The following is a 27,367-nucleotide window of genomic DNA, read 5'->3' as shown; positions in this document are numbered from 1 at the left end:
GACTTTTGAAACAAGGGGTACCCAACTGTTAATTATGGTATACCTTAGAAATTTTAGCGTAATTTTTTCAATTAATTAATCGGCTATTTGCTAAACAAAACTCAACTTTTTTTATTTTGTAATATATAATCCAAAGTGTTTTCCGAAAAATACATTATATAAAAATTATTTAATAAAGATTTATTTCCCCAGCATGACACAAGATATCAATTTAAGCCAAATTAATGACTTTAAAAAAATAAATACTCTAAATTTGATATTTTAGCTAGTTTTGTTATTTTTTTTTAAATTGTTTAATAATTGTCTATCATGTCAGTTTTAATTTATAAATTATTTTTTTATATTTCATCTGAAGCAGTAAATTAAGATAAAATATTAAATTTACAGTGTTTTTTTAATGGATAAAAATGTCAAAAAAATCACGAACTTTACATGTTCATTTTAATCACGTAGTTTAAATTCTGTCAATTTCATGCACGAACTACCACACTTTTTGAAATTTATACACAGTGCTGAGGTGGAAATCATTTTACACCAATAAATAAGTGTCATGTATAAATTTAAAAAAAAATTATAGTTCGTACTTGAAAATGACAAAATTTAAATTTCGTGATTAAAATAAAAAAACATATAAAGTTCGCGATTTTTTAATTGAGTTTTTCTGTAAATGTAAAAGGGGCAAAATTAACTTCTTTTAAAAAAAAAAATTAGAAGAATCCAACTTGGATTTACTAATCCAGCTAATCAAAACCAATAAAAGGTTCAATCATTACTAAAATTTATCAGCATAACAGATAGAATCACAAAAAAAAAAACATTCTCTTCAATTATTTTGTTTCTGGGTTTTTGAAAAGCTGATTAAATTGAGGATTTTGAAAGGGTTTTTCATCAATAAAAAAATTAAGCATCATGGGAAGGGTAATGAGGAGCTGCATACAATCGATACTGAAATTATTAAATTCTTTGATAGGAATGATTGGTTTAGCAATGATGTTGTACGGAGTTTGGCTGATTAGGGTTTGGCAGAGAGAAATGGGTGACTTACCCTTTGATGATGATTCTGATGATTTTGCTCCTTGGTATGCCTGTTTTTGCTGTTTCCTTTTTGGGATTGTTTGGTTTCCGAGAAAATTCTAGAATTTAGTAGAAAAAGAATGAATTTTTATTGGTTGGGTATGTTTTGGTGTCTTCAGATGTTTAAATTATGATTCATTGTTCAATTTGTGATTTATTTTTTATTTTTTGCTGAATGTGATTGTTAGTGATATGTTTGGCAGTTTGACAAGTAATGCTTATTTATGGTAATTGGATAGTAATCGAATGTTCGATCTATTCAAGTGGAGCAATCACTTTCAGACTACTTTTGGTCTGTGATTCTTTTATTTAATTTTTTAGAGCTTTTTTGCCTTTGTATTTGGTCACTGTGGATGAAATGGAAAGGACCTTTATGTCGTGGCTCGGCTTGGAAATATATTTTCTTTTTAATATTTGAGTTCGTGGAAGGCGAGAGTTAGGGGTGAGGGGTGTAATGGCTAGAGATGTCATTCCGGTATTTTGCTGTTCTTTCGTAGGAAAACATTTTGACTGCTTTGTTATGCAGAATAATTTGGAGACTAATTGAAATATAAACATGACTTGGCTGTCATTTAGTAAAGTTAGTTGATATAGAGAGATATTAAGAAACATATTTTGATTCGTAGTATTATTAATGAAGGACAGTTTGTTTGCATTAGCTTAGCTGGAAACTGGCAGTGGCGTGGTATGGTGGATGAATGAAGTCTTAGATGAGTAGAGAAGCTTTTTGAAGGATAATTATGCGACCTCTTAGGAGTTTTTAAAATAAATGATCGAGTATGTTATTATCTGCCTCTAGAATTCATTAAGAGCAACTAAACTAATCTTATTTTCATTGAAATGCAGGTTCATTTATACTTTCCTTGGCCTCGGAGCTGTTTTGTGTGTGATTACATGTGTAGGTCATGTTGCTGCTGAAACTGCTAGTGGTTGTTGCCTTTATCTAGTATCCTCTCTTTGAATTGCTGAATTGAATAGCGACATTTGCACACCTTATTTGTTTGCGTTAGTTAAAAATTAACTTCTAAGTTCCTCATATTATTTTGATTACTCAAATCACATTACTCTAATAACATGACTATGCCATAATACATCTGAAACATGCTGTCTAGTTTTTAACATTACAATGAAATGATATTCAAGGTTCTGCATATCGAATTTCATCCATTTGGAAATTACATTGCTGCTCATAAGATTTCAAGAACCTTTGGCATATTTAAGTGTTACATTTCACAATGTTAACCAAATGTTTAAAAAATCCAGTAAAGTGGGTGTTCCTTCAATTGAAAGACTGTGATCCATGTTAATGAAAAAAAATTGCACTTCGATTTATAGCTGCTTCTGTTGTATAAGTGCAGCTCTTGCAGCTTTCTCTGAATGGCATGATTATGTTAGATTATGATGGAAAATAACACTTTCACTTGTTGCATTTGACAGACAGTTCCATCTTCCTCTATTAAGATTAGAAATATTATTACTAGGTTGCTGGAACTGTCTCTTTTTCAGTTTTCAATAGCTCAAAACATTGCATAGAGCGGGCCCAATTTCGTACTGTGAATAATATTAATCATATTATTTGTAATTGATTCCCTAAAGGCATGAACATTAGGATTTAGTTATTCTGAATGCTTGGCGTACTGACCAAAGTTGGCCTTAACAGTGTTAAGTATATGTTGTTTGTCTTTGTTCTCTTTATGCTCGAGGCTGGAGTGACTGCTGATGTATTTCTAAACCGTGACTGGGAAAAGGTATATTCCATGTGTAAAAACTAATTTTGTTTAATTCTATTCACTGACTTTGAGATTTTTACTTACATAAACTTATGCCCATCTTGGAACCAGGACTTTCCAAAGGATCCTACGGGGAGCTTTGATCAGTTCAAGGATTTCATCAGGACAAATTTTGAGATTTGCAAATGGATAGGCTTGTCAGTTGTGTCTCTCCAGGTTGGTCTCTCTCTCTCTCTCTGCATAACATTGTGATGCATCATGGAACTTGAAAAAAAGAATTTTGTAAATCTCAACCTCTATGAATTTGTTCATAGAAATCAGAATCAATCGAAACGATTTACATGTCAACAGAATATGCATGCAAGAGTTTAGATATAGTACCCCTACAAATTTACCCACTTCAACCTCAACATTAACTGTAAAAAACAAATCATACCCTTTAGTTTTAAGTGATTCCAGTGATGGCATAAATTAAACAAAGGTAATTGTGTTGCATTGTCATATTAAAAATGTTTCATTTCACAGTATATTCATAAGCTTTAAGGTTTTATAATCTTAGATTATAACTAAGATTGTTCTTATTCCTCAAATTTTTAGGATGTAGAGCTCAAATTGTTTGTTGTTTTTCACATATCTATGGCCTCTATTTGGTAACCAGCTAAGCGTTTTATTACAGGGATTGTCATTCTTGCTAGCATTGATACTCAAAGCTCTTGGGCCACACCAATATTACAACAGTGATGATGAATTTGCTCCAGACAGAGCTCCACTCCTAAACAATGCTGTTATCCCCCCTCCTTACGTTGTTGGCAGTCCTGTTGTTGGATCCAGAAGTGATGCTTGGAGTATAAGAATAAATGACAAGGTAAAATTATGTCCAATTGTTCTGATAACTGTGTTGCTGATTAGAATTTCTTTATTTCGCTAAATTGCAAGTTTTCTTGGTCTTTTTTTTTCCTTAACAACCTACTGATTTAGTCTTTTGGGAAAATTACATGAGAGCTAATGAATTTTAGTAGGAAGAATTGAATGCTAGCGAATTTTTTGTGCTCTTGGGGATCTTTTGGTTTTTAGTTGAAAGAGTTGAAAGCTAGTTAAACTTTTAAAACATTCATGCGAGCAGAATTAATGTGAAGGTACTTTAAAATGATGTCAAATTGTCCTGTAGAGTCTTAATTGGCTTGCTCATGAAATACAAGCACCAAAGAAACACCAGATTTTACCACCCAACAGTATCATAGTTAGTTTAAGATTGTCTAAGTCAGTCTGGAGTCACTACTCGTGTTTTCTTTTTAATTACTTTTGTAGCCATCCTTCTGCATTCGAAGGAAATATCTCAATGATGAATTGTTTTTGTTAGTCCCTATATGCCGGATGTTACCTTTACACATAGCTATGTTGAACAAAAACTTCTCGCAGTTTTATGTTTCGCTGTTTCGTTTCTGGAAAATCGCTTTTGAAACTCCAAAACTCTTTATTTATAACATATTTTTGTTACAAAATATCACCGTTTCCCGTGCGTTCTCCGTTTTTTTTCCCATGCTACATAGACACATACTTTCTGTCAACTGATGATCTGAAATCAGGCTGATGCTTTCCGGCCAACATAGCCATGATGAATTGCTTATTTCCTTTATCTGTGTTATTCCTTGTGAAATCAGGTAAATCAGTCAAGCAGGTGACGGGATTTGCCGAAGCCAGGTGTGGATATGGAAGAATCGGGACTCGGAGGCCAAATGAACATCATACTACTGTTAATGTATCTGTCAGCAGCTTTAACATTGGAATGCAAAACTTATGGAGGCATCAAGAAATTGAATGCATGTAATTGATGTGAATGATGGAGTGGCTATGCTGTTCTTCCTAGGTTTGGTGTATAAAGTATAGTTTGTGAATTATACAAAAGACACGATGCATGAGTTGTAAATTAATCTGTTTGCGTTTCTTTTTCTGCTAATCTCTCATTTCATGGCTCATATTAAAAATTGTTTGAGTAGTGTAAATAAAAGTTGGACAAAATTTAGTAGTGTAATATAGTCTAGATAATTCTTGAGCTATTTGAGTATAAATCAAAAAATATTTAAAATCATAAATGAGTCGAGTTTGATCTCGAGCTATAAGAGTATAAAACTATTTGACTCGAGAAGTTCATGATTAAGGTAAATGTGTAACTAGTATATTCTTGATTTTATACATAAAAACTTGTACCTAAATATATAAAAGAGGAAAATTTGATTGAGTCGAGTTTGACTAACTTTATTATTTTATTTGTTATGTAATTAGTTTTTTAAAATATTTTATAAATGACCGAGTTGAGTAGAATTTAATTCAAATACCTTATTGTCATGTCTAGGTCGGGTTCTAAAAATATAGCTAAATTGAGTTCAATCGAGTTTTAAATTTTAGAGCTGAATTTGAACTTGTTAGTGTTTTGATTCGACTAAAATCGATTACGACACTAGACAAAATTATGTTTTAAAAAATACACATTTATGTAGAACTAAGCTTATTGCATCTTATGTTTGCCCACATTTATGACTCTGCATCAAAATTATTCTCTAAGAAGTGGATTCATCATCAAATTTGCATGTTCTGTCTAATAAACACCTTTCTATTTCCAACAAAGAAATAATTGAAAGTATTTGTCAAAGTAGCATATGCCAACTATCTCAACATTACCACCAAAAAGATTAATAAAAGAAAAAACATTAAAAAAACTTTGCCCAAACTTTAACCTCAAAAATTTCCGCAAATCACCAATGAGTTAACTCAAATTATATAAACCCTAGGCAGCAATTCTGCTATGTCGTAGGTTCTATTTTTTTCACAAACGCTCTAATTTCCAATTATTAAATCAAAAAATAAAAGACTCTCCACACACAACCAATTTAAAGATATAAAAATAATAAAAGTTACAAAGTATACTTTTTTTCTCTCCCTAATATTGCCTTTTCCAAAAGCATGATTTGGGTACTCATTTTCCGAAGACATAATTGAATACTTTAATTAAAAGGCAGTTTATGGTATAAACTGGATGGATTTCACAAACTAGAAATCTTCTCCAACTGTAGCTTCCTTTAACTACCATAATATAATACTCCCTCCGTCCCGTTTAAGAAGTCTCATATTCTATTTTGAGATGTCCCATTTAAAAAGTCTCATTACTATTTTTAGAATATTTTTCCATTAAATACCCCATTTTACCCTTATTTTAGTTATCTTAAAAGAGCTCTATGGAAAATTCCACTATCATTAATAGGGGCAAAACATGAAAAAACATGAAAAGACCAGAATAATTAATGTTTTCTTAATCTGTGTGTAAAGTCAAATGAGACTTCTAAAGTGGGACGGAGGGAGTATCATTTACTTTTATCACAAATCAAAAGCAATATCTTTATTTAACTTTAAGAATTTAACTTCTTTATTAGCATGGTATTCTGCTTTATTTGTGTTTTTTCATTGGGTATTTTTGCCTGAATTGTGGACTTTTGCTTTAGCCCATTTTGAAAAGGGTATTTCTGCATAGGACTTGTACTCCATATTTCATTAACTTCACTTTATGCGCTCTTGTGACTTTGTAGGGTTGTGAGTCGTTCGGTTCAATGACCAAACCGATCATCTACACCATAATCGAATTTTTAGATGACAGAATATTAAAATTAAATAAAAGAAAAAATTTAGTTTGGTTCGATAGGAATTATAATTATAAAGTATGACGATATGTATGAAGACACAATGTTTTTTGAATTTTTTTTCTAAGTTTGACTCCATGCATATGCATTATTAGGGGTGAGATTTGATAAAATTTAAAATCAGATTATATTTTGAGGGATAATAAAATCACACTACAATTATTTATATAAAATTTTGGTTCAATTAACAGAAGTTTACTTTGGTTCAATTCGGTTTATATAATATAGATTTAAATAAAATTATATACGATAATTAAGTTAATTCAAGAATGATTTTTCTTTATAGAAACATCCACTCAAATATTCTAATAAAAGCACTAATTAACCTTTTCATTTGTTCTATGCCCTGTTTGAAGCTTTTATGCATACATGATTTGGATTCCTTTGGCATGTCAAAGGAATAAAATTAATTTAAATATAACTTATTATGAGAATTATGGCTCATAAGAATAAGTAGCATGTGCAAAATGCCATGTGTAATCTCATGAACTTACTATAAAGATTTGCTAGATTGTAAGCTTATATGCATTTAATATTCCATGGCTTGATTTGAGATGGAATCCAAAATATCAGTACTACTTTTTTTAAGTGGTGTTCGAATTATTTTATAATATGTAATTTTAATTTTTTTTCACTTTTAATCCTTTTTAAAGTATATTTAATAATTTTTTGGTCATTTTCCTATCACAAGACTACTAACATAATAAAAGAAATTACCAATTTATTAATATAATTTGTCAAAAATTCCATTTAAATAAGTGTATCATCATACATACAATCATCATTTTTAATTAATATAATGCATAAATTAAAGTAAAAATTTTATTTTTTTTCACGTTATGACCAAATGACTAGACATATTTTTAAAAAGTTAAAATATTAATATAAAAAGATAAAAAAAAAATTAAAACTGAAACAAGTTTAGATAAAACTCAGACATAATTTGTTTTTTGTTTTTTTTAATCTTGAGATGTGAAAATAGTTTTTATATAAACAAGATAAGGTAATGAGATCAAACAAATCCAGACATTAGGAATCACACAAATTCATATCAAATCTTGGGCACAACTCTATTCAGGTTGACACACCTACCAAACATAAAATACTAAATAAATATATCACAATTGAAGCAAAGTGGTTTGATCTAAAGAATATAGGGGCTAAGTGGTATTTTAGCAAGTTGTTTGTCACATGGAGGGTTGAAGCTTGTGGACAAATATGAAACTTTTTTATAATAAATCCCCTTATTGAAAATTGTGGAGATTTTATTTTTCTTTTGGCTTCTATTTCTGTTGGATTAAGTTTTGGAGTTTCCTCCATAGTCAGCCTTTGCTATGCATTGGATCATGTCACATATTCCATTACTATAACACAACAAACAAAAATTAAAGCTTTTTTTAACTTTTAAGTGATTGAAATTTGCTCCTCAAAAAAACAAAAATTGGAAACCCTTACCATGGATAATTTTTGGGTTATCGTACCTTTTTTTTATATATACATTTTGATTACTAAATTGTAAAACATAGTTACCATACCATATTTTTAGTGATTCTAACAAATTTCTAATGAAATCGGCCAATTTACAGCCAAATAAACAGGACAATACTCGCTCTTTTATCATATCATTCTTTTTAATTCTTCTAAATTTAAAAACCCAGAGTAAAATATAACTGCCACATACGTAAACTTGTTTATGGATCAAGTTTGAACATGCTCAGGCTAGGGTTAATCGGACTTGACTATCTTTAGTATAAGCTCGAGCTGGTCCGACCTCATATTTACTATCCAATCTCACCCATGCATTATATTTATATGGGTTCGGCTCAAACTTTTTCAATCCTACTTGAAAAATTACTTAATGATGGAAGTCTTAGCACATATAAAAGAATAAGCTTGTGGCGGGCTCGGCTCGGTATGAATTTGAGACGGAAAATAATTTTTCATGCCCGACTTGAAGAGGACGAGTTGGACCAATCAGGCTTGACTATTTTTATTGCAAGTCCGAACACGATTATGGCTTCATATTTATGATCCAAACCGGACTTGTACATTATATAGATCAAAAAGTTATAGTAATTTTACAAAGTAGCTGCTAAAGTCATTTATAGATCTATCCCTATTTTAAAGTAGTTTTATTTGAAATAGAGTTAGCTCATAAGGAATAAAACTGGGTTAGTCTAGAAACCACTCCGATGGTAAAATCATTGCGTTGTGCAAGAGATTAAAGGTAAAATGTAAGTGTTTAAAAGTATGTAAATGATTAACCTTCGCTCGATCAGTGCTAAAATCAAGATATTTATAGCTTTAATTGCCGAGATAACCGCTGGTCATTTCTAACCACGTCCAGCGAGAATCACAAAGTGATCCCACGATCCCATGCTCAAATGCTTGTATAGGTGACTCACCCATTTTTTGGACTGGGTCACCTATGGAGGACTAGGCGAACCTTTATCAGACTCGCCTAGTCCTTCATATTACTCGGTTTTAAACTGGCTGGTAACAATTTCTAATGTTATTTGTCTGACATTCGTGTTATTATTTTATGAAAATATATGAATTTTATATATTTTTGTAATTTAATTAATTATTTTTTTATGATAACTCATATATGAAAAATAATAAAATATAAAATTATTTAGATTTTAAAATTTGAATATATATTTTATTATACATTGTAATTATATAAATTAATATAAATGGGATAAACATGTAATTAATAAAATAAGAAAATTATAAGAATACAGATATATATATGGTTTGGGTTGGATTTGGTTTATTCTATTTAGTGGAGCCATATTCTGTTATAAAGTTAGATTAGAAATGCTTTAAATATAATTATATAAAAAAATTGAGATACAATATGTAATTTAAATTATTTATGACAATCAATTTTTTATTTTACAAACCGCCACCGTCCTGACTATCAAGTTGATTGTTTTTTTGTTTTACAAAAATTTAAAAAGTCAGGTTTCATCATAAATAAATGATGCAAATATTTTTTTTTCTTATTTTCTCAATTAATTTTAACTTTTCTTAAATGTTTTTACGTAAATTTTAGGTCTTTATACGAAATAATCCAAAATGGACGGTCCACTCATGAATTGAAAAAGGCATAAACATTAGACAAGTCCTAGATACACACTTTATCAAAAATATAGTTGGGCCATAATGGCCAATAATTCATGAATATTTTATCAACTCCCTCAATGAAATAATTAATTATGAGCTAAAAAAACAAAGAAATATCTTGTTGATGATGTAAATATTGAACTTATACATATATGCTTGTTGTCCACAACTTTTTTTATTTTATTAAACAAAATGCATTGGATAATTTTACAATTAGTTTTAGCTAGTTTACAAAATTGTAGATTATCTTTTTAATAAACTTTTATTAATAGTTTAACTATAAAAAAGTATCCACTTTTCGAACTCTTTATTAAAATTCAAATTTTTAAAATCATCAATTTTAGCCAATTTTTTAATTTTAAATTTCAATTGTAACTATTTATTTAAATTAAAATGAAAAAAAATTGCAATATATCATACATGTTACTCTTTATTGTTCAAATTTGTCTGCTTATAATAACTGTTTTAAATATAAAAGACATATTTGAATTTTTTTCTCATTTCAATTTAAATAAATAACTATAATTGAAAAAAAAAGGTTAAAATTGACTCTAAAAATTTAAACCATAAATGAAAAAGTTAAAAAGGTAAAAATATATTTTAATGATGAATCCTTATGAATATTAGTCATTCTACATATTTTTTTTATAAATAAAGTCATTCTACATATTTTTTTTATAAATAAAGTCATTCTACATATGCTAACTTAATTTAAATACATGATTTTTTACGAGGCATAGATATCATTATATCAACACAAACCACCGTATATGATATGATATAACTAATACCAATATAATATTTATTTAATCAATAATATTGATATATATATATATATATAATAAATAAATAAATAAATTATGAAAATAGCTATTTTTACTAATAATAGCATGCTAGTAATAAGAAACACAAACAAATGGAAGTACTGAGGATTAATACATGGTTAAAATTCAGATATCAATATTTGGGGAATGTACATTTTATTTTATGGTGAAAAACTGAATCTATTAATACCCAGTTACGATATTTAGAATATAATTCAAATAATAAATAATGTTAAGCCTATTTTTGGCATTATAGCCTAGAAATATTGACAACACAAAACACTAATTAATTTATTAATAGTAAAAAGAAGTTAAAAAAAGCTCTGAAATTACAGTTGGTGAAACGCCATAAATAGTCATTAAATCCTCAATATAAACACTTCTCAATTCACATTCTTCAATTCAACAAATTCGGCTACAAAAAAACAAAACCTCACACTGGCCAAAACGACGTAGTAACGCAACAGATTCACAGCGACCAATCGCTGCTGTTGCCTTTAACGTCTCTTTGGCTTTTTATTTTCTTCCCACGTGCAGATCTGAAAAGACAAAAACACCCTTAACAGTCGTCTACTACAGTTAGCGGAATTAACGCCTTAACCGCCGGTGGGCCCCGAATCTCAGTTGCCATTCTCGTAATAAACTGAGATTTTAAAGGGTATTTTTGTCCAAATAAATCAACAGAAACGAACCTCCGGTTTTTATTTGTCCTGTTATAAATATTAAGACACCTGACAGACACTGCAACTATAAGCCTACACTAACAGTAACACTACACTAAAGAAAACTGTCGGCAAACCTTTTTTTCCTTCTGTCGCCGCCACCGCTGTTCGCCGTGAAAGTGACAGTTTGAAGTTCCGGTGACAATGCAGCTTCAGAAGCAGAGCCGTCGTGTCTCGAGCCAGTTCTTGGCGGTGTACATTTTTGTGTTGTTTCAGTGTTTGGTTGTTGTTTTCGGACAGCAAGTTCCTCACCCGAATCGTGTGTCTGATAAGAAATGGCAGCCGGCCACTGCTACCTGGTACGGCGAGCCTGAAGGCGACGGCAGTACTGGTAAGCTTATAAACTTGCTTTGCAATATCAGTGAGTTAACTCGTTAAGTAGTCAAAGTTGCAAACTTTTTTAGTTGAAAATACTATTTTTAGTGAAAATTAAGTCTATTTACTGATATTTAATTCTTGTTTACAAAAAGTTTGGACCTTTATGGCAATTTATCTCGGTTTTTACACTAATACGGCAGCACAAACACTTCATTCAATTACCGTGTCCCGCTTCAAAAACGTGTCGGACACGAAACGTCACGTTTTATATTGAAAGGCTTAAAATAACACTGTTTCGTTGTGTTCGTGATCAAAGGCGGAACCAGAGATATAGCCTGAGAGGGCATCCGCCCCTGCAATTTTCTTTTAACAAAAACACCTTTCAACATTTTCATTTTTTATAGAAAATATAGTTATTTTTATATGTTAAGCCCCGTTCCGCCCCTGTGTGTGACCAAGTGTTCTATTTCCGGTGTCCGTGCTACCTAACCAATATTAATTAATTATTTATTAGGAGCGAGTGAATTATATAAAACGAATAATGAGGCACATGTTATGTGCAGGAGGAGCATGTGGGTACGGGACTTTAGTGGATGTGAAGCCATTGAAGGCCAGAGTTGGTGCAGTAAACCCAATACTGTTCAAGAATGGGGAGGGGTGTGGGGCGTGCTACAAAGTTAGGTGCTTGGACAAGAGCATATGTTCAAGAAAGGCAGTCACCGTAATTGTAACCGATGAGTGTCCAGGTTGCTCCAGTACTGGACCCCATTTTGACCTCAGTGGTGCAGTTTTTGGCCGCATGGCTATCGCCGGTGAGAATGGTCAGCTCAGGAACAAAGGAAAAATCCCTGTCTCTTACCGCCGGTATGTAATTAATAGTCTAGTACTACTATGTTTAATCTTAATGTTTCTTTTGCTTGTTTAACGGTCTTTTCTGTTTTGTTTTGTCCTTTTTTAGTTTGTCACCTTCTCTTTATTTTCATGTCCAATGAGAGATTTTTATGTCAAAATTACCAAAATGCCCCTCTATTTAAGGTCCCTGAACTTTACTTTAGTTTATAGATACACTGAAAAATGTAAAATTTAGAGACCAAATAAGTTCAAATGAAGATTTAAATACCAGATAAATTAAAAATATAAAATTCAAAGACTAGATATAAGATCAAATGGAAGTTTAAAGACCAGAAAAACAAAAAACGTAAAGTTGAGGGACCTTAAAATGAGTTAGTCCTTTTTATTTTTGTCACCTTTTGTTTATTTTTATGTCCAATGAGAGATTTTCATGTCAAATTACCAAAATGCCCCTCTGTTTGTGTTTGCATCAATGTGATTAAAGGGTTTGTTTTTGTTATTGTGCCTGTAGGACACCATGTAAATACAAAGGGAAGAACATTGCTTTTCATGTTAATGAAGGTTCAACTGATTACTGGCTAGCTCTTCTAGTTGAGTTTGAGGATGGTGATGGTGATGTTGGATCTTTGCATATCAAAGAAGTAAGTTTTATACTCTTCTCTTTCACATTCATAAGCATTTTTCTGATTTTTTGTATTCATTGGTGATACGGAGACTCGAACTCGAGACTTTTTAGAATTCCCGTTCTCTGAGAATACCAAACAGGCCACTCTTTGATTGATAGAAACTTTTCTTGGTTTTCAAAGTGGGATAAAAATGAGATTGAAACTTTAGATTTTGCTTTAATTAACATACATGTGCATATGGTCAAGTTTAAGTTGGTTTTAAGAAAAAAGGAAAAGGAAAAAGATACTTACTTTAGGCTCCATAGTGAGATACCATTTGGTTCATGGGTCAACAAAGTGTTAAGAAACATGTTCTTTAGATTCTTTCTAGTGCATATGCACTTTCTCATTTACCTAAGAACAAACTTAATGCCTTAATGTGCTAAAAGAAGAACCATATAATTAAAGATTATGGCAATTACACAAAAGTAATGACATTAGTCATTAAGTATATTGTTTAGATTAGACAATTTCTGTTATTGTGGATATGTTAATTAACCTCCCAACATCACTTTGCCCTCACCATTTCCATCTCATCAAATATTATTTTATGTAATCTTGTTTGCCTAGTGCTGCCAAAGTGCTGAAAACCACTTTTTGCCTAATTAAATTTTGGATTTTTGTATGATAATTGATATTACGTGTAGACACCTCTTTTTCGGACAGAGAGAAAAGCGATAACGCCTCCGCCCCGCCCCACTTTCATTGACTAATTGCATGTGACACATGGGGTCACTCTTTAAATCTGCATATTCTAAGCTAATTTCTCCATACATTGATGAAAGAAAAGCTGCAAAAGTTTATAGTATTAATGGTGAGTGGGATTTTGTTTATATGTTGAAAATGGCAGGCTGGTGGCACTGAATGGCTAGAAATGAAGCATCTATGGGGTGCAAATTGGTGCATTATTGGTGGACCATTAAAAGGACCATTCTCAGTTAAGCTAACAACACTATCAACAGGGAAAACAGTTTCTGCTAAAGATGTTATTCCAAGAAACTGGTCACCAAAGGGTACTTACACCTCTAGCCTCAGGCTCATGACAACTTAGTATACCAATCAAGAATCAAGAATCAAGAAGCATGGCCATTTTTTAATACCAGAAAGCTCCTCTTGTCTTTTTTTTTACACAAAAGTACCAACCAACCAACCAACCAACCAACTCTGTGGTGTTATTTTTCTCTTTTATTTTTGATCCTTTTCACCCTTTTTCTTTAGAAGAAAAGTAGCTTTTGGATTGCATAATAATGGCATCCAATGGTGGTTTTTTCTTTTTAAAATGTTTATGAAAGTGCTTGATTTTGCTGCAGAGGTAGAGCCCTCTCCAAAGGAGAGAGTGCTAATAGTAATGTAATTTTGTAATTTTGTTATTGGAGCTTCAAAAACTATATTTGTAGGCCAACATATGTAAGTTTGTTTTAATTAATGTGGAAATGGGTTTTCTTTTTGGAATTCTAACTTTCTAGTCAATGTCTTTGCAATATTAGTGGCAATTATTAATAATATTGTGGACAGACACTGCCCTGTTCTTTGTGCTGCACTAATTATTTCATTTCAGTTTATTCAGTTATTACAATCTTGACTGCTAACTTTATTGCCTTCTCACTATAAGCTTAGTTATGATTTTGTGCATATTAATTAGTAGTATTAGTTAGGTGAAACTTGTTATCTTGTTAATGCTATTCAATTTCTTCATATATAATTAATGAGGAATGTTCTTAATATTGTGCTAGTATTCTGTCGGCAAGAAATATTGCTTCAATCTTGGAGTTAGATTTCTTTGTATTTTTATGATGCTATATAAAAATTTCTTCAAAGCAATTCACATGAAAGATTAATATTTTTAACATAATATACTGTTCTTGAAACGGAGTTTTGACAAGGAATTGTCGATACCATTGTACGAACATCAGGTTTTAGATATCTTACACGTCGAGTTATTAAGCGTAGTTCAGCATATTATAGTACGTAGAACAGATTGTAGTATCATACGAGGGATCTCAGCGAATCTTCAACATAAAATGATGTCGAAAACAATGTTTAAAAGTTCGTTACGGTTTACTATCCCCTCTCACATTCTAATTTCTCCATCCATATCACCCTAAGTGACATCAAATTCAGTGGAATTCTTGTGAAATATCTAAATTCAATAGGCAACTGGGGACCATGTGAACTGAGAGGTGAAGAAGGAATCCTAATAAGAAGGAAATGAACATAAAAACTGAGTTTTATCCATAGAATTGAAGATCTAGGTAGATGAGATTGTGCCATTTGTAAGTGAATAACTGAAATCACATTAAGGATCACATGCAACAAAAATGAAAAATGTTAGTAACCCTACACCAAGTAGGCAGTTGGTGAGTGGTGGAAAGAAAAGAGCATGTGGAATTGGTCCCCATCATAGCTACTGGACTTTCTCTCCTTTATCATGTGAAGGGATATTCTTATGTTTCCTTCCAACTTCAACATTGTCCCACCCCAACAACTTTACACCATAGTTTATAAATGAAATTGTTAAGATTATTTCTATAATTGTGATTGGATTAATACGAGTTCAAGGCGTAAAGTTTGTGTTTGAAAATGTGGTCGGAGATTCACCACCATTGTGGTGAATCGAAGAACATCTTCATATAATGATCTCGATCTGCTCCTTTGTGATCATTTGGAAGCCATCATAGCTATGGTGGTGGTCGTGGCGCCACCATGGCCTAGACCACGGTTATGGGCAGTACCACGTCCGTGATGATTGCGAATCTGAAAATTTTATGTCATTTTTCCGTCTTTATATATACTCATACTATTTGCTTTTAGAATTTTAAGAATATGCAGGACAAAATAGTGTACTTGATTTTATTTGGATTTATTTTCCTTGTTAAGTTGATTAACTGGGTTGAATGTAGAGCGATCTCTAACCATTTTTTTTATAATATTTTTTTTATAATACTTCGTTCCTTTACTACACACATGAATCATTCACCGAATCACAAATATTTTGTGTTCGTTTGATTGTTTCCTTATTTTACTGTTTGCTAATTGTTTCTTATTAACTTATATTTTGATTTGTTACGTTTAGTCTTACGATAAAAATTATCCAGTACGTATAATTTACCATCATGCTATGCATGGGCGAATTTGCCTATCTCACAATTCTTTTCTCGAGAAAGTTAAACTTAAAATTATTGTTTACACATAATAAGAAAAGTTCAATTTTTTAAGTTTTCTAAATTACTTCTATTTAGATTGGACCTGAGGTAATCATTGCAGTTGGTCGTTATGAAAGATGAAAATTCAGTTGCAAATAGAAGCAAAATGATGATACAATCAGTTAGAACAACAAGTTATGATGGCAAGATGGATATCATTGTAAAATGGTAATGAAAGTAACAGATCAGTGTCTGTTTGAAACTGCAGACTTTCCCTATTTGAATGCACAAACAGAATTGCTTACATTTGTTGCATAATAATGACTGTGAGTAGCATCAGTGGCACACATTTGATCCGTAAATTGGCGGCGTATATAGGCCCTCGTTTATTCATCTATATTGCACGGAAACAAAAATGACAAATATTGAAAGAGAAAACGGGAATACAATATAATTACGAGAATATATTATAAGTATCATAACATTTAAGAATTTTAGAAATATTCTCAGAAATAAAATGAAACGCCAAAATATAATACTCTACAAGTTCTGTGCAACATAGCTGCTAATGGCTCCATAAAAATGGCACGTTCAGAAATGTTATATCTAGATCTTGAGTCTGCTCAATTTCGAAATTCATATAGAATTATAAACTAAAATTCTCCATATAAAATCCTAGAGAATCCTATAGTCAGGAAGAATGCTCGCAAGTTGCGAACAGAGGACAAACTCAAGAATGTCCTGTAGATAGTCTTATTCATGGAAAAACTAGTTAAGCAAACTAGCCAAATAAACAAAAGAATATAATCATAAAAGTGCTGACGTATCTTCACTCAGTGGTGGCTGGTTCGGTTGTAGCAGCTTGCTCACCCTCACCGGCGGCAAGAGCCTCCTGTTTGGACGAGTCTGGTGCACCATTGGACGTAACATCTTTAACAGGCGTAGATATCGGACCTTCTGCATCCTTGCTATCTTTTGTTTCTGTTAAATTCTTGCTATCTTTCCCTTCAGTAGTATTCTTGTCATCTTTCCCTTCTTTTGTATCCTTTCCATCTTTGCCATCCTTAGCATCTTTCGCATCCTTTGCAGCTTTTCCATCTTTCCCTTCCTTTGCGTCCTTGTTATCTTTGGCGGGCGGGGGAGGCATCATATGAGCTGGAGGATGCTGCTTCAGCTTAGCAAAAATTTGCCTCATTCTCGAAAGATCGGTGGGTTTTCCTGGCTTTGGACCCTGAATTACATGAACAGAAGGTTTCTTGTCGGGATCTCTCTTTCCTCTCTTTTCGATATTTGGCACCTCCCGAGGAATGATCTCCGCGATGGCTTTCCAATAATGTTTGTCAGCTTCTTTATGGAATTTTTCTTGGTTAGCCAAATAAAGCTGTAGACAAGCGGAAAAGCTTAGAGCGCAGGAGTTAAATATGCGTGTGTAAGATCATGTGCTTAACAAGATAGAACACGAAAATACGATTTTCAGAAGCTATACCTTCTCTCTTTCTCTGTTCTGAGCCATGTTAGTTTCACAGTTGAGCCGCCTTTTCTCATAAAATGCTCTTTTATATTCTTCAGCTTCATTAATAATTTGATTGCGCATCTCCTTCTCTCTTTTCTCCTTTTCCTCGAGATGAAGAGTATTTTGCCTGTGGAACATGGAATGATAAAAACAGAAAAAATGTTCGGAATATCTATTTTAACTTTAAATTATATGCTCAATTAAGATCATGCAAGGAGAACATCCTTTTGCACTTAGTTGACAAAATCGTGCGCAAATTCGCCTAAGATTTCCCTTTTTATTTCTATTATATCTAATTATTGGCTGATCAAACCAAAATAAGATGCTTAAGAGCCAGAAGCATTACCATCAGAATCCTGTATCATTAATCATAAAAAGACAAATAAAATCATAGAATAAATTTTAATGAGACTGTGTCAAAAATACTACATAATATATGATTGATAGACTGATAGCTATGTAGCACAAAAACAGAAAATGTTAAAATGGAAAATATCAAAACAGCATTTTTTATAAGAAAAAAATTATACATAGAGTTTTGGAGTTCTAGAATCGTTTCCATATCCAAAAACAAAACGCCAAAGTATAAAATTCGACAAATTTTCGTGCAACCTAGCATGATAACTGGGTAGGCTAAGCAGTGCTGTCAAGTATCATCAAGGAATCCTCCTTTCAGCTCATTACTGATTTAAATTCACCACCATGTGCATAATCAACCTAATATAAACGTATTTTTGCAATGTTCGTATTAATGTTCGATCTTAAAACTAGTTCAAAAGGTAATCCCTCAAAATTATTTTTGAAGTTTAAAAGATTTCACTCTTTATACCATAAGCTACAATTTCCAAACTTGCACCAAAGCTGCAAAATTCCCACAATTAACATGCCCCTTCACCAATTATAAAGAACACCACCAATCATATAAATTTGTTTAGCATCAAATTAACCGAGCCAATGAATCCAATTTTCTACAAAGTAAACATAAAAGGGTAGGTAGCACGGACATTTCATCCGATCAACGTGTCTTATTTCGGACATATGTCAGGACACAAACTTCATTTTTTTTACATAGAAAACCTTAAAATTACACCGTTTCACCGTGTCCGTGTCCAAAGTAATTAAATTTCCATTAATATGTAATTTTGATCAACACTTTGAATTCTGAGCAAACATAAATTGTTGATTTACTACAAAGAAAATGCAGACAAAAAAACCAAAAAGAAAATTAGTCTCACTCACCGGCGCCACTCACGTCGTTGAACACATTCTTCTTGCATCTCAACCGGGTCAGGAAGCAACGGTCCATCGGAGACAAAAATGCCACCATTATCAGTCTCCACCGCTGGTTCAGGCGTCCCCATTGCTTCAAAAGGCGACGCATATCCCTCCTGGTTCTGCATTGGCATACCATATTCATACGGAGAATGATCATCGGACGCTTCTGGCGGCGGCGGCTCAGTCATAAAAACGTCGTCGTTCTGGGGAGTGGGGAATGAAGAAGAACCGTACCCAGCATCACCCGCTTCCATGTAGCTATCGTCATCAAATGGACGTTCGTGTTTTATGTCTTCTCCGGCGGGGCTGAAAGAGTCGAAAGCTGACTCCATTGTTGATGAATTTACACTGGTTACGGTGGTTTGCGGTGGCGGTGGGAAATGACGGGCGTTTGTTTGTTTGTTGAGTTTGTTAAGGATTTTGCTTTTGTTTCACTTATCTGTTTAAGGAATCGTTTTGTTCGGATCTATGGAGATAAAAAGTCTCCATCTTTCACCAACATTATTGAAAAAGTTAAGGCTAAATCTATTATTGAGTCCCTGTACTATTGGTTTTTGTTTGAAAACATCCTTTTACATTATTTAATTAATTAATAGTCCTTATTCTATTTATCTATGTGATCCTTAAGTTACATGGACAAGGGTTAACTAGCTGGTTAAATATTAACACTTATGAAATTTTAATTCACAATGATAATAACATAATTTTAACTAGCAGTGATTCAAGACAAGAAAACAAAGTAATTGAAGTATTTAATAGGTTATTTTATATTTTTCTACATTAAATATACATGGTAGAAGCCAAATTTATAATTTAATAAAATTTTTGAATTTAATATTTTAACTCTTTCATATGATATGTTAAAAATGATTTAAATATTATTTACAATTTGGAATTGATGTGGTATGATATTATAGGTCAATTAAAAACTGAAGGAGTAAAACGATTTAACATATCAGATCTACTGTGTTCTTAAACAAATTTGGCATCAATTGTCTTAAGTTATAAATTTAAGGGGGAAAATGAAACTTTTGTTGGTTTTTATTTTTTGATGTTTTTTTGCAGAAAATTCTGACACGTTGAGTTGTCTACGTGTAAGCAAGTAACAAAACCTTGTCACCTTCTTCTTGCCAAACAAATCCTTTTGACTCAAAAAAAAAAAGAAGGCTTAATGTCTTAAAAAATTCAAACATTTCATCTCCTTTTCAATCCTACTCTGACGTTGAAAATTTATTAATTTTACTCCATTTTATGTTTTTTCATTTCAATTATATCCTAAAATATTAAATTGACTTTTATTTATTTGAAATAATTTTAAAAAAATATTTCAAAAATGGTCAATTTAATATAAAAAGTTAATTTAATGTAAAAAGGATCAATTTAAAGAATTTTTGTCAAATAAAAAAAAAAGTCAATTTTATATTTTAGGATACAATTAAAATGAAAAAAATATAAATTAGGATAAAATTAACTGATTTGCAACGTTAAAGTAAGATTGAAAAAGGAATAAAAAGTCAGGATTTTTTAAGACATTAGCCAAAAAAAACCACATTTCTCAATTACTTTCTTCTTTATCCGAAGAATTCGAACTCAGAACCTTCAACGGAAATAAAAAATGGCTGACCGGTTCTTTCCTAATGTAATGCCGGACTTTGTAACAGAAGCAGCACCGGCAGCTTCAACTCCAACTCATCAACAACAAAGAATAGAACAAACTAGCGGCGGTGATTCTTTAATGAAGCTTCTTTGTATGCCTTACCCTTCTCTTTCCCCAAGATTTCAGAGAACTGGCTTGGATCTTAAAGAATCTGTAATTTGCTATACTACACATTTTTAAAATTTTGTTATTGCTTGGATTAGAAGTTAAAAGAAATAATCTTTGTTCTGGGTTTTTTTTATGTAATGTTTACAAGGTGTTTGTTGTTTTGTTTTCAGATAGTGATGGAAACATGGGGATTGAGTGGGCAGAATGTGCAGGATTTTAGTGTTTATAGTGGTAGTCTTGGCACTGCTTTCTTGGTTTTTAAAAGCTATCAGGTTACCAAGAATGAGAATGATCTACTCCTTTGTTTGCAAATTGTTAAGGGCTGTGACTCTGCTTCTCTTGCTTCTAGGTATTTAGATGTGCATATGTAGATTTTTGTACAGTTATTTGAATGGATGTGTTGTGCTTTTCACTCAAAAGTTAGGTAGTAATTAGGGGTGTGCAACTCTGTCTTAACCAAATCAAAGTTAGAAGCTAAGTAGCACGGACACGGACACGGCAAAACAGTGTTATTTAGGGATGTAAAAGATGAAGTTTCGTGTCAAGTGTCTAAAACAATGAAGTGTCCCGTAGAAGGATTACAATTTTTTAAAACCGAACCGAATCAATCTGTTCAGTTGATTTGTCAGTTCGTTTTTCGGTGCGGTTTATGCACAAAACCAAATTGACCTGAAAACTAAATTTTTGTATAGTGTCAAATCAAACTGAACCGAATTTTTCGGTTCGGTTTAGTTTTTACACACACCTAGTGGTGATAATTTGATAATTTCCAATTTGATGAGACAGGGATGTGACATTTTTATGTGGGAGAGCTGGTGTTTGTGCTCTTGGTGCTGTTGCTGCAAAGTATGCCAATGATAAAGATTTGCAAAATCACTATCTCAACCAATTTGGAGAGGTTCTTTTCTTTATCCTTAATTTCTTGCTCCAATGTGCACCATTGTTGTCTTAAGCAAACTTCCTAATCATTTGATAGAATAAATGGATGGATGATGATACAGGTTAAGTTGTCAAAGGACCATCCTGATGAATTGTTGTATGGAAGAAGTGGATACTTGTGGGCTTGTTTGTTCATAAACAAGCACATTGGCGATGACACTATTCCTCGTACAACTATAGTGAGATTCTTCTTGCTTCTTCTTTCGCTTTTTGTGTTTTGCATTTTGTTGAAACTGCTATATAAAAATTGCGTAATCTTGATGCAGCGTGCAGTCACAGCTGAAATTCTCAAGACCGGAAGGGCATTGACGAAGAAAGGGGGACCGCCGTTGATGTATGAATGGTATGGGGAGAGATATTGGGGTGCTGCTCATGGATTGGCAGGCATTATGCATGTTTTGATGGATACTGATCTGAAACTAGATGAAGTTGAGGATGTCAAGGGCACTCTTAAGTACATGATCAAGAATCGGTTTCCGAGTGGAAACTATCGTGCTAGTGAAGAAGATAGCAAGAGGGATGTTCTTGTGCATTGGTGCCATGGAGCTCCGGGGATCGCCCTCACACTTGTCAAGGCAGCTAAGGTGAATTTTCTGGTTATGTTGATGTTCTTGATTGATTGTGTAATTCTCTTATATAGCATGTTTTATGAGCGATTTATTTATGAAGGTTTCCGAAAATATTATCTGTATCCTTTAGGTGTTTGGAGATGAAGAATTCCTACGAGCAGCTGTAGATGCAGGAGAGGTAGTTTGGAATCGCGGGCTGCTCAAGCGAGTTGGTATTTGTCATGGAATCAGTGGGAATGCATACGTATTCCTATCTTTATACCAAATGACAGGCAGCATAGAATTTCTATACCGGGCGAAAGCATTTGCCAGTTTTTTACTTGATAGAGCACACAAACTTATATCAGCAGGAGATATGCATGGAGGTGATAGCCCCTACTCACTGTTTGAAGGAATTGGAGGTATGGCCTATCTTTTTCTAGATATGATGGATCCCTCCAAAGCTAAATTCCCTGCTTACGAACTCTGAAACTCTGTTTTATGGACTTGAGATACACTTCAGTTGGGATTACATGTTAATATTACTGTTGCTGCAATTTGAATTGCATGTAAGAATTTAGGTTACGGTATCTCTCGGGTTACTATATATGTTTGTTAAGGAAGTTGATTAGGAGCTCATCCACTTTCTCCGGAAATTGTTCGTGAACAAAATGGCTGCCTTCTTCAATGTAGATGATCTCCAAATCAGGTACAAATTGCTTCAGTTTCTCACTTCTTATGTACTCCTCCATGCCTGCAAATTTTAGCACATAGTCCTTTTCTCCCATTATCAACAATGCTGGGATTGTGATTTTTGGGTCCGTGATACCACAACTCATTTTCATAGACCTACATAAAATGCGTCAATCAGTTAAATCAGTTAAACTTTTAAGAATAACAAAGAAACTTGGACAGTCTTTACTACCTGTATGGAACTTGTAATGGAAATCGAAATCCTGATTTCTCATACAAAGATGCATAAGCTGCAAGATCTTCTTCCGAGAACCATGGCAGTAAAGGAGTGGAAGGATCAACTAAGTCCATGATCTCTTGGTCTTCTCTAGCAACAGGAACCTCGGCTCTAGAGAAGAGAATGTAGATGTTTCTTACCACTGTCTTTATATCAAGACTGCCGAAATCAGCTTCGGCTCTCCCAGGTTCCTGAAATAAAAAATACAATAAAATGAAATATTTTAGAAGAATAGACTATAAATATACAGTTTCTTAGTTTCAGAAGTTTTTCGGAAATAGAAACGGAAGGTCAAAATGTAAGAATCGATGTGATCAATATAACGTACCTGCCACCTGTTTATGTAGAAACCTTTTGGCATGAGATGGCGTTGGACAGGAATAAGGCCAGGGAACAAGAAAGGAATGCCCAGTGTTGCAAAGCCAGACACCCTTTCAGGATGTAAGGTAACTAATAGGCTCAATGGAAACACTCCAAAATCCTTTCCAACTAGAAAAACCTGCTACATACCAAAACATCTACCATGAATCTGCAAACCAATAATGGTCAGCATTTCTGTGAATTAACTAGTTTGGGTGGATTCGGGCTGTGTCTAGCTCTTTTAAATTCAAGTCTAATTACGATACGAGTCTGATTCGAATCTAATATGTATATATATATAATATATCATCCAAATTCGTCCTATAAATTAGATTTATGGGAGTTATGTCGAGTTTCTATAAAAAAAAAGCGGGTTTAACAGAAACTCGCGCGTAAATCCGGTCCAAGCGAGCTGTGTACTGATCAGCTACTTATGGCTGAAGGTGAATAGTGCATCACAGTAATGATCTAACATCTGAAACAGTACTAATGTGGTTGACCCGAGGCATGATAACTAAGAGGAGAACAGATTTGGTGAAATATTTACTAACCTTACTGATGCTAAGAGCGTCGAGAAGGGCAATAACGTCATCAACAAGGTCGATGATGGTGCCTTTTTCCGGTTCAGGTGGCTGATCAGATAGTCCATATCCTCTGAAATCAATGGCCAGTGCTCTATAGCCAGAATTTGCAACTGCAATCATTTGGTGTCTCCATGTGTACCAGATTTCTGGGAATCCATGTAGGAACAACACCACCTTTGCACCTGAGAAATGAAACGTTTCAAATCCAAAAGCAAACATATCCGCCCGGTTAAACGGAGAAGAAGAAGTGAAGGAAGATAGAGGTACCATACCAGTACCGGTCTCTGCCACGTGTAGCTTTAGTCCTCTTACTTCTACATGGCTGTGCTTGATCTGATCCATGATGGCTCAGTGCAAACTGAAGTGTGGTTCAATTATGAGTAGAAATTGTTTAAATAGTATAAATTGGTAGCAAGGATAAACGAATAATTCTAAAAATATCTTCTATGTTGTTTGGACAGTGATGAAAAGGAGAAGAAAGAAAATGATAATTTAATTTAAATAAATGTGAAAAGGACAATAAAGTATAGTACAATAAGTTAAAATGTCATTTTTATCCTAATGTACTTATATATTCATTTCCAAAAAATTTATGATAAGCATAGGAGTAGTATATGCATATGATAAGCATAATTTGCCAGAGTGACCGACAGTTTCTGTGTAGCTTGAATGCTTCAACGTATGGAGTTTCACATTAACTCCAACTATCCCGCCCTTTACATAGCATGGAAACGTATGGGGAACTTGGCGTATCGGAAACGTGTCGGAAACTTGGCGTTTTGGACACGAAACTTGATTTTTAATATAGGAAACCTTAAAATAACACCGTATAGCTGTGTATGTGTCCAAGTATAACATTTCTCCGTGTATGTCCGTGCTACCTAGCCCGCCCTCATAAAGGGTATCGAATGCATGGTAGCTTGAAATTAGAAGACTCTTTGGGAGGAAATTGAGTTGCGGATGTTATGATAAATTGGACTGTGATGCTTCCAGTTTAAACTCATGTTCATGATTTCTACAATCTTCATGTTGTTCTGAGAAGTATTGTGAATTTGTGATCGAGGATTTAATAGGAGTTGGTGTTTGTTTGATGTAATTCTTTGGCGTTTATTCCGCAAGCCAAGGAGTATAGAAAATCTAAAATTTCTCTAACTTATCAATGTATAATTCCATAGAACAAGTTAAGGTAGATTTTTAAACCATTGAGAATTGGACAAAAGGTTTGTAGCATGTATTCCAGCTATGGAGCAGAGAGAATACAGAGTGTGAATCTGGAATTATTAGCTAACAACATGAAAACATACAATACATTGTTCAAGACATTAGTACATTAGTACATCAACATCTCATAGAACAGACATTGTCACACTTGTGGTTCTTCAGCCAGAATGTTTGTTGAGGAAGCTAATGAGAAGCTCATTAACTTGCTGAGGCAGTTGTTCATGAACAAAATGGCTTCCTTCTTCCATGAAGATGGTTTCCAAATCAGGCACTAAATTCGTCAGATCTCCATTTCTTATATAGTCCTCCATCCCTGCGAAATTTAACAAATAGTCCTTCTTGCCCATGATCAACAATGCCGGACATGTGGTTTTCGGATCTGTTATTCCACAATCTATCGCTAAACTCCTGCACAATAGTACAACTAGTCAAAAAGATTATCCATGATTAGCTGATTTTTCATATTATTTTGTACTGTTTAAGATTTATTATATTAATTTCGGTATTGTTTAATGCGGATTCGGGTTCTGCTTCTTTAACATATTATTCATTTTCAATAGTGAATAATATTATAATATTTTATTATTTCCTAGGGACTGATCTAAACCTGTATGGAATTCGTAGAGGGAGTCGAAATCCTGATTTCTCGTAAAGAGATGCGTAAACCGAAAGATCTTCCTCCGAAAACCACGGTGGTAGAGGAGTAGAAGGATCAACTATGTCCATGATTTCTTGATCATCTTTTGCTGTTGGTGGCTCAATCCCAGAGAACAGAATATAGATGTTTTTTATTACTGTCTTCACATCTAGCCTGCCAAAATCTGCTTCAGCTCTCCCTGGCTCCTGAGATCAGTCAAAATTTCACAACTCAGTAGAATATCAAAACACAAGAATAGAAATTGAGAAGTCAAATTTCTAACAAAGTTTCGTGACAGAAACTTCCGTCACAAATTGTTGCGACAACACTTTTTGTCACAATTTCGTCGTAAATACTCAAAAGTCCGTGTTAAATTCCTTACAATTCAGGCGAACAGAAAATGACAGTCTTTTTTATGGTATGGAATTAATTTACCTGCCACCTTGTGATGTAAAATCCTTGTGGCATGAGATGATTCTTGATAGCATTAGGGCCTGGTAGCAAGAAAGGAACACCAAGCATTGCCATGCCAGACATTCTTTCTGGGTGCAGCACAGCTATTAGACTTATCACAATAGATCCAAAATCCTTCCCTACAAGAAAAACCTGCTACCACCAAAAAATAATCAATCCAAAAGAAACTGTCAATTAGTTACTGCGAGATTTACGACGGAATCTTTATCATATTGATACATTCTGTTACAATTCTGTCACAAATTCTCAAAAAATCCGTCACGAATTTATACTATTCAAAAAGTTTATATAGGTCTGTTTATGAACCTACTGACCTTAGCAATGTCTAGAGCATCAAGAAGGGCAATAACATCATCAGCAAGATCCATGAAGGTGTCTTTTTCGGGCTCAGCTGGCTGATCGGAAAGTCCATATCCTCTGAAATCAATGGCTATTCCTCTGTATCCAGCTGAGGCAACACCCACCATCTGGTGTCTCCATGTGTACCAGATTTCTGGAAATCCATGCAGGAACAAAACCACCTTACTGCCTGCAGAACAAAAACACCATTTTTGTTAAAAAAATGAATAAAAAATGAATAGTATATGTTGCATAAACACTTAAAAAAACAAAAATAATATAAAATTTTAAAAAGATTTTCGTACAAAACGCTGAAATATAGAACTCGGAAATAGATAGATACCGGTGCCAATCTCTGCAACGTGTAGTTCAAGTCCTCTTACTGCAATATGGCTGTGCTTGATCTGATCCATGGCTGATTGTAATTGATTATATGATAAAATGAACTAATAAAGACTAAAATTAAGTGGAAGCACTTGATATGAATATCCTTGCAAATTAAGGGAATATTTATAATAGCTGCAATGCAACTAAAGACAATGGGCGGCTTTAATTTCTTGTCAAGATATGAGCTTACAGCATCTTCACACTTG

The 27,367-nt window shown here is 33.2% G+C and overlaps 6 protein-coding genes across 7 annotated transcripts; 3 read left to right on the top strand and 3 right to left on the bottom strand.

The window, feature by feature from the left end:
* The first annotated feature begins 735 nt into the window (after positions 1-735).
* Positions 736-4,761, top strand: LOC126657562 (tetraspanin-19). Its single transcript, XM_050352269.2, has 6 exons — positions 736-1,079; positions 1,921-2,020; positions 2,742-2,822; positions 2,916-3,020; positions 3,481-3,669; positions 4,466-4,761. Exons 1-6 carry the CDS (start codon positions 910-912, stop codon positions 4,484-4,486), a joined length of 666 nt encoding a protein of 221 aa, XP_050208226.1. The 5' UTR covers positions 736-909; the 3' UTR covers positions 4,487-4,761.
* A 6,082-nt stretch (positions 4,762-10,843) lies between these two features.
* Positions 10,844-14,458, top strand: LOC126656259 (expansin-B3-like). Its single transcript, XM_050350778.2, has 4 exons — positions 10,844-11,502; positions 12,053-12,353; positions 12,853-12,982; positions 13,857-14,458. Exons 1-4 carry the CDS (start codon positions 11,316-11,318, stop codon positions 14,055-14,057), a joined length of 819 nt encoding a protein of 272 aa, XP_050206735.1. The 5' UTR covers positions 10,844-11,315; the 3' UTR covers positions 14,058-14,458.
* A 2,116-nt stretch (positions 14,459-16,574) lies between these two features.
* On the bottom strand, positions 16,575-19,414 carry LOC126657810 (clathrin light chain 1). The gene is made up of 3 exons (XM_050352593.2): positions 18,902-19,414; positions 17,636-17,789; positions 16,575-17,530 (listed from the first exon to the last, which is right to left on the bottom strand). The coding sequence occupies exons 1-3, from the start codon at positions 19,267-19,269 to the stop codon at positions 16,979-16,981; spliced, it is 1,074 nt and encodes a 357-aa protein (XP_050208550.1). The 5' UTR covers positions 19,270-19,414; the 3' UTR covers positions 16,575-16,978.
* Positions 19,415-20,461: 1,047 nt separating this feature from the next.
* Positions 20,462-22,779, top strand: LOC126654654 (lanC-like protein GCL2). Its single transcript, XM_050348587.2, has 6 exons — positions 20,462-20,747; positions 20,873-21,051; positions 21,489-21,600; positions 21,704-21,820; positions 21,908-22,225; positions 22,341-22,779. Exons 1-6 carry the CDS (start codon positions 20,553-20,555, stop codon positions 22,677-22,679), a joined length of 1,260 nt encoding a protein of 419 aa, XP_050204544.1. The 5' UTR covers positions 20,462-20,552; the 3' UTR covers positions 22,680-22,779.
* On the bottom strand, positions 22,667-24,579 carry LOC126654658 (uncharacterized). 2 transcript variants are annotated; one of them, XM_050348591.2, is made up of 5 exons: positions 24,382-24,579; positions 24,071-24,285; positions 23,488-23,658; positions 23,115-23,350; positions 22,667-23,038 (listed from the first exon to the last, which is right to left on the bottom strand). In XM_050348591.2, exons 1-5 carry the CDS (start codon positions 24,443-24,445, stop codon positions 22,792-22,794), a joined length of 933 nt encoding a protein of 310 aa, XP_050204548.1. In that variant the 5' UTR covers positions 24,446-24,579; the 3' UTR covers positions 22,667-22,791. The 2 variants fall into 2 exon arrangements, with proteins under 2 accessions (XP_050204548.1, XP_050204547.1); XM_050348590.2 differs by having other exon boundaries at positions 24,376-24,578.
* Positions 24,580-25,270: 691 nt separating this feature from the next.
* Positions 25,271-27,334, bottom strand: LOC126654656 (uncharacterized). Its single transcript, XM_050348589.2, has 5 exons — positions 27,118-27,334; positions 26,750-26,964; positions 26,397-26,567; positions 25,932-26,167; positions 25,271-25,732 (listed from the first exon to the last, which is right to left on the bottom strand). Exons 1-5 carry the CDS (start codon positions 27,185-27,187, stop codon positions 25,483-25,485), a joined length of 942 nt encoding a protein of 313 aa, XP_050204546.1. The 5' UTR covers positions 27,188-27,334; the 3' UTR covers positions 25,271-25,482.
* Between the last annotated feature and the right edge of the window lie 33 nt (positions 27,335-27,367).

The sequence above is a fragment of the Mercurialis annua genome, linkage group LG7 (genome assembly GCF_937616625.2).
Source record: "Mercurialis annua linkage group LG7, ddMerAnnu1.2, whole genome shotgun sequence".
Lineage (NCBI taxonomy): Eukaryota > Viridiplantae > Streptophyta > Magnoliopsida > Malpighiales > Euphorbiaceae > Mercurialis > Mercurialis annua.
Note: the sequence above shows the minus strand (reverse complement) of the source record. Positions and strands in the feature narration are given on the sequence as shown.

What these genes read in the sequence shown, in the direction of transcription:
- LOC126656259 (XM_050350778.2), top strand. Translation starts at nt 11,316, where the DNA reads ATGCAGCTTCAGAAGCAGAGCCGTCGTGTCTCGAGCCAGTTCTTGGCG. An exon ending in TGAAGGCGACGGCAGTACTG is followed by an intron (nt 11,503 to 12,052) that starts GTAAGCTTATAA and finishes TGTTATGTGCAG; the next exon opens with GAGGAGCATGTGGGTACGGG. An exon ending in GATCTTTGCATATCAAAGAA is followed by an intron (nt 12,983 to 13,856) that starts GTAAGTTTTATA and finishes TGAAAATGGCAG; the next exon opens with GCTGGTGGCACTGAATGGCT.
- LOC126657562 (XM_050352269.2), top strand. Translation starts at nt 910, where the DNA reads ATGGGAAGGGTAATGAGGAGCTGCATACAATCGATACTGAAATTATTA. An exon ending in TCTGATGATTTTGCTCCTTG is followed by an intron (nt 1,080 to 1,920) that starts GTATGCCTGTTT and finishes ATTGAAATGCAG; the next exon opens with GTTCATTTATACTTTCCTTG. An exon ending in TGTCAGTTGTGTCTCTCCAG is followed by an intron (nt 3,021 to 3,480) that starts GTTGGTCTCTCT and finishes GTTTTATTACAG; the next exon opens with GGATTGTCATTCTTGCTAGC.
- LOC126654654 (XM_050348587.2), top strand. Translation starts at nt 20,553, where the DNA reads ATGGCTGACCGGTTCTTTCCTAATGTAATGCCGGACTTTGTAACAGAA. An exon ending in TCTGCTTCTCTTGCTTCTAG is followed by an intron (nt 21,052 to 21,488) that starts GTATTTAGATGT and finishes TTGATGAGACAG; the next exon opens with GGATGTGACATTTTTATGTG. An exon ending in ATCTCAACCAATTTGGAGAG is followed by an intron (nt 21,601 to 21,703) that starts GTTCTTTTCTTT and finishes ATGATGATACAG; the next exon opens with GTTAAGTTGTCAAAGGACCA.
- LOC126654656 (XM_050348589.2), bottom strand. Translation starts at nt 27,187, where the DNA reads ATGGATCAGATCAAGCACAGCCATATTGCAGTAAGAGGACTTGAACTA. An exon ending in CGTTGCAGAGATTGGCACCG is followed by an intron (nt 26,965 to 27,117) that starts GTATCTATCTAT and finishes TTTGTTCTGCAG; the next exon opens with GCAGTAAGGTGGTTTTGTTC. An exon ending in CCTCTACGAATTCCATACAG is followed by an intron (nt 25,733 to 25,931) that starts GTTTAGATCAGT and finishes ACTATTGTGCAG; the next exon opens with GAGTTTAGCGATAGATTGTG.
- LOC126654658 (XM_050348590.2), bottom strand. Translation starts at nt 24,445, where the DNA reads ATGGATCAGATCAAGCACAGCCATGTAGAAGTAAGAGGACTAAAGCTA. An exon ending in CGTGGCAGAGACCGGTACTG is followed by an intron (nt 24,286 to 24,375) that starts GTATGGTACCTC and finishes TTCATTTCTCAG; the next exon opens with GTGCAAAGGTGGTGTTGTTC. An exon ending in TCTACATAAACAGGTGGCAG is followed by an intron (nt 23,351 to 23,487) that starts GTACGTTATATT and finishes TTTTTATTTCAG; the next exon opens with GAACCTGGGAGAGCCGAAGC.
- LOC126657810 (XM_050352593.2), bottom strand. Translation starts at nt 19,269, where the DNA reads ATGGAGTCAGCTTTCGACTCTTTCAGCCCCGCCGGAGAAGACATAAAA. An exon ending in CAACGACGTGAGTGGCGCCG is followed by an intron (nt 17,790 to 18,901) that starts GTGAGTGAGACT and finishes CATGTTCCACAG; the next exon opens with GCAAAATACTCTTCATCTCG. An exon ending in AGAACAGAGAAAGAGAGAAG is followed by an intron (nt 17,531 to 17,635) that starts GTATAGCTTCTG and finishes GCTTGTCTACAG; the next exon opens with CTTTATTTGGCTAACCAAGA.